This window comes from Papio anubis, chromosome 16, assembly GCF_008728515.1.
Source record: "Papio anubis isolate 15944 chromosome 16, Panubis1.0, whole genome shotgun sequence".
Classification (NCBI taxonomy): domain Eukaryota; kingdom Metazoa; phylum Chordata; class Mammalia; order Primates; family Cercopithecidae; genus Papio; species Papio anubis.
Genome location: NC_044991.1, coordinates 62,577,628 through 62,582,361, shown reverse-complemented (window position 1 = coordinate 62,582,361; position 4,734 = coordinate 62,577,628). Strand labels below are relative to the sequence as shown.

Here is a 4,734-nt window from a genome sequence, read left to right as displayed (position 1 = left end):
CTGGATACGAGAGCATTTCCACTATGGGACTGGATACAAACACACACCCGGCAGACTTCAAGAGTCTCAGACTGAGGAGAAAGCCTTTCCTTCTGCTGCTACTGCTGCTGCCGCTGCTTTTGAAAGTCCACTCCTTTCATGGTTTTTCCTGCCAAACCAGAGGCACCTTCGCTGCTGCCGCTGTTCTCTTTGGTGTCATTCAGCGGCTGGCCAGAGGATGAGACTCCCCAAACTCCTCACTTTCTTGCTTTGGTACCTGGCTTGGCTGGACCTGGAATTCATCTGCACTGTGTTGGGTGCCCCTGACTGGGGCCAGAAAGCCCAGGGGACCAGGCCAGGATTGGCCAAAGCAGAGGCCAAGGAGAGGCCCCCCCTGGCCCGGAACGTCTTCAGGCCAGGGGGTCACAGCTATGGTGGGGGGGCCGCCAATGCCAGGGCAAAGGGAGGCACCGGGCACACAGGAGGCCTGACACAGCCCAAAAAGGATGAACCCAAAAAGCTGCCCCCCAGACCGGGTGGCCCTGAACCCAAGCCAGGACACCCTCCCCAAACAAGGCAGGCTACAGCCCGGACTGTGACCCCAAAAGGACAGCTTCCCGGGGGCAAGGCACCCCCAAAAGCAGGATCTGTCCCCAGCTCCTTCCTGCTGAAGAAGGCCAGGGAGCCCGGGCCCCCGCGAGAGCCCAAGGAGCCGTTCCGCCCGCCCCCCATCACACCCCACGAGTACATGCTCTCGCTGTACAGGACGCTGTCCGATGCTGACAGAAAGGGAGGCAACAGCAGCGTGAAGTTGGAGGCTGGCCTGGCCAACACCATCACCAGCTTTATTGACAAAGGGCAAGGTGAGGGGGCGGGGTGGCAGGGGCACGGCTCAGAGGGAGGGGCATCTGCATGAATGGAGGGGCTTTCAAAGCCCTGGCACTGCCCTGGTGGGAGACACTGTGTGCATCTGGCCCGGGGTGGGTGTATGGGGACACTCACACATATCTCACACATAGCAGATCCCGAGCTGCCCACACATCAGGGCTGGAGGGCACCTAGGAATCACCAGGTTCAACGCCTGCAAGGTGCAGGGCGGGCACTAAAGCCTAGAGAGGAGACAACACCTGCCAGTTGGTGGCAGAGTTGGAGACCGGATTCCAAGACTTGATTCCCCAGCTGTGCATCTGTCCCTGCTGGACTGGCCGAACTTTCCACGCTCCAGGGGTTTGTAGGTGGTCTCAGATGGCAGAGAAAGAAATGAATCTTGAGGTCCCCGTGGTTCTGCAACTTTGCCCTCAGGCAAGGGGATAGAGGAGGCAAGAGAGGTGCTCACAGTAAATGGGGCATCTTGGAGTCATGGAATGATGTTCGAATATATGGGGAGGGAGCAGACCTAGGGTCTAACTCACAGTGTGACCTTGGGAAAGCCCCTTCTCACTTGGGGTCTCTGTTTTCCCATCTGTACACCTATATGGGGTTGGACAGGGTGGTTTCTGAGAGCGCTTCCGACATGAAAACTTTAGGTCCTGTCCTGAACATGCCTCATTCTCCTTACATTAACTCGGGAGACTACCTGCTCCCCTCTGTCTCTCTCTGCACCCCTCTGTCTCTCTCTGCCCACCTAGTGTTACTGTTGCAGCTTTTCCTCTCCACTTGCCCTGTGATCTAAGCAAGTCCCTCCCGCTCTGAGGGCCTCAGTTTCTTCCTAGTGTGAAGAGGGAGGTGAGCTGTTGGTCGCTCAAGTTGCCTGCAGCTCATTTGCTCTGGTCCTAGGCTGGCAGGGTGGGGGAGGGGTCAGAGGATGGGAGAGGTTTCTCATTAGAGCTGGCCTGGAGGGGGCTGCCGGGGCGGGGGGTGGGGGGGTGGGAGAGGCACAGAGGCAGCAGGTCTGGCTGAGGTGGGGGAGGTGGTCTGGCTGCCTGCCCAGCCAGGGAAAGCTGTGACCCCTTGGGGGCTCATAAAATAAGTCCTTGTGCCCCCCAGCACTAAGGGAGCTTCGAGAGGGGGAGATGGGGAGTTTAAAGGCCTAATTAGTCACCTTCTAGAGCAATATATGAAAGCTCCCCAATGGCAAATTGGTATTCAGGAAGGAGGGCATGCTGATTCAGAGATACTACTGAGCTTCTCACATAAACATACATAGCCTTATGTTTATACAGACGTGCTGAATCACACATGTACACACATGCTGACTCACACGTACACACATGCTGAATCACACATGTACACACATGCCGAATCACACATGTACATGCATGCCGAATCACACACGTACGCATGTGCACACACACCTTCTTACATACACGTGTACACAAGATCGATTATGCACATACATACATATATGTGCTCTTCAAATAGTACACAAGCCCAATCATTTATACATATAATGCATCATTAACATATACTCTTTCATATTCACACATGAACCCAACATTAACGTATACTCTTTCATATTCACACATGAACCCAATCACACACACACACATACAACTGTAACACACGCACACACTCAGGAGAGTAAGACACATAGGCAACAAAATCCTTGCACTGGGAAGCCAGGAAAATTGGGCTGTAGGTCAGTGTGGACCAGCTTTGACATTAAGTTGCTGTGTGACCTTAGTCAAGTCACTCCCCATCTCTGTGCCTCATCTGTAAAACAAGAGCAGTAAGGTCTCCTTTAAGGGATGGTGGAAGCAGCTGAGAATTTGAGCAAGTCATCTAACTTCTCTGAACCTTGGGATTCTCCTCCAGAAAAGCATGGGGTTTTTTTGTTGTTGTTGTTTATTTGTTTTGTTGTTGTTTGTTTGTTTTTTGGCCAGGGTCTCTCTCTGTTGCCCAGGCTGGAGTGCAGTAGTGAATTCATGGCTCACTGAAGCCTCGACCTCCCTGGGGTCAGTCAATCCTCCCACCTCAGCCTCCTGAGTAGCTGGGACTACATGTGCACGCCACCATGCCTGGTTAGTTTTTGTATCTTTTTGTAGAGACAGAGTGTCACCATGTTGTGCAGGCTAGTTTCAAACTCCTGAGCACAAGCAATCTGCCCACCTCAGCCTCCCAAAGTGCTGGGATTACAGGTGTGAGCCACTGTGCCCAGTCAACAAGAGTAATTTTAATGCCCACTCTACCTATCTTGCAAATGAGATACCACGTTAGCTCATGGCTGGGAGAGAGAGAGGTAGAAGGCAGTTACAAGGCTGATAAATATCTGATAACATGTAGATCATGACACAAACACCAGAAGCAGGCAAATCATCCCCAGCCACATCTACAGGTGAACACCCCTACTTGGTTGGCTACATAGGAGGTGCTCTCATTTTGAAAAAGGCTCTCAGTGGTTTGGCTCTTGGCTTCTGTCAGAATGGGGCAGAGGTGAAAGAAAGCTCTCTGGACGGGGAGAGAGCTGGGGCCTTCCCCTGCAGCCTCGAAGTGACTGACTCCCTTGGTGAGGTTGCAGGGAATGACTTCTGGGTGTTCTCTCTAGATGACCGAGGTCCCGTGGTCAGGAAGCAGAGGTACGTGTTTGACATTAGTGCCCTGGAGAAGGATGGGCTGCTGGGGGCCGAGCTGCGGATCTTGCGGAAGAAACCCTCGGACACGGCCAAGTCAGCGGCCCCCGGAGGCGGGCGGGCTGCCCAGCTGAAGCTGTCCAGCTGCCCCAGCGGCCGGCAGCCGGCCGCCTTGCTGGATGTGCGCTCCGTGCCAGGCCTGGACGGATCTGGCTGGGAGGTGTTCGACATCTGGAAGCTCTTCCGAAACTTTAAGAACTCGGCCCAGCTGTGCCTGGAGCTGGAGGCCTGGGAACGGGGCCGGGCCGTCGACCTCCGTGGCCTGGGCTTCGACCGTGCTGCCCGGCAGGTCCACGAGAAGGCCCTGTTCCTGGTGTTTGGCCGCACCAAGAAACGGGACCTGTTCTTTAATGAGATTAAGGCCCGATCTGGCCAGGACGATAAGACCGTGTATGAGTACCTGTTCAGCCAGAGGCGAAAACGGCGGGCCCCACTGGCCACTCGCCAGGGCAAGCGACCCAGCAAGAACCTTAAGGCTCGGTGCAGTCGGAAGGCACTGCATGTCAACTTCAAGGACATGGGCTGGGACGACTGGATCATCGCACCCCTTGAGTACGAGGCTTTCCACTGCGAGGGGCTGTGCGAGTTCCCTTTGCGCTCCCACCTGGAGCCCACGAACCATGCAGTCATCCAGACCCTTATGAACTCCATGGACCCCGAGTCCACACCACCCACCTGCTGTGTGCCCACGCGGCTGAGTCCCATCAGCATCCTCTTCATTGACTCTGCCAACAACGTGGTGTATAAGCAGTATGAGGACATGGTCGTGGAGTCGTGTGGCTGCAGGTAGCAGCACTGGCCCTCTGTCTTCCTGGGTGGCACATCCCAAGAGCCCCTTCCTGCACTCCTGGAATCACAGAGGGGTCAGGAAGCTGTGGTAGGAGTATCTACACAGCTTGCATGAAAGTGGATTCCAATAAGCTTGCTCGCTCTCCGAGTGTGACTTGGGCTAAAGGCCCCCTTTTATCCACAAGTTCCCCTGGCTGAGGATTGCTGCCCGTCTGCTGATGTGACCAGTGGCAGGCCCAGGCCCAGGGAGACAGACTCTGAATGGGACTGAGTCCCAGGAGACAGTGTTTTCCAATGAGACTCAGCCTACCATTTCTCCTCACCTGGGCCTCCTCAGCCTCTGGACTCTCCTAAGCACCTCTTGGGAGAGCCACAGGTGCCACTGCCTCCTCAAGTC

General features: G+C 55.1%; 1 protein-coding gene across 1 annotated transcript; it reads left to right on the top strand.

Moving 5' to 3' along the window:
* The first annotated feature begins 217 nt into the window (after window positions 1-217).
* Window positions 218-4,338, top strand: GDF5 (growth differentiation factor 5). The gene is made up of 2 exons (NM_001169009.1): window positions 218-842; window positions 3,464-4,338. The coding sequence occupies exons 1-2, from the start codon at window positions 218-220 to the stop codon at window positions 4,336-4,338; spliced, it is 1,500 nt and encodes a 499-aa protein (NP_001162480.1).
* The last annotated feature ends 396 nt before the right edge of the window (window positions 4,339-4,734 follow it).

What these genes read in the sequence shown, in the direction of transcription:
- GDF5 (NM_001169009.1), top strand. Translation starts at nt 218, where the DNA reads ATGAGACTCCCCAAACTCCTCACTTTCTTGCTTTGGTACCTGGCTTGG. An exon ending in CTTTATTGACAAAGGGCAAG is followed by an intron (nt 843 to 3,463) that starts GTGAGGGGGCGG and finishes TGTTCTCTCTAG; the next exon opens with ATGACCGAGGTCCCGTGGTC.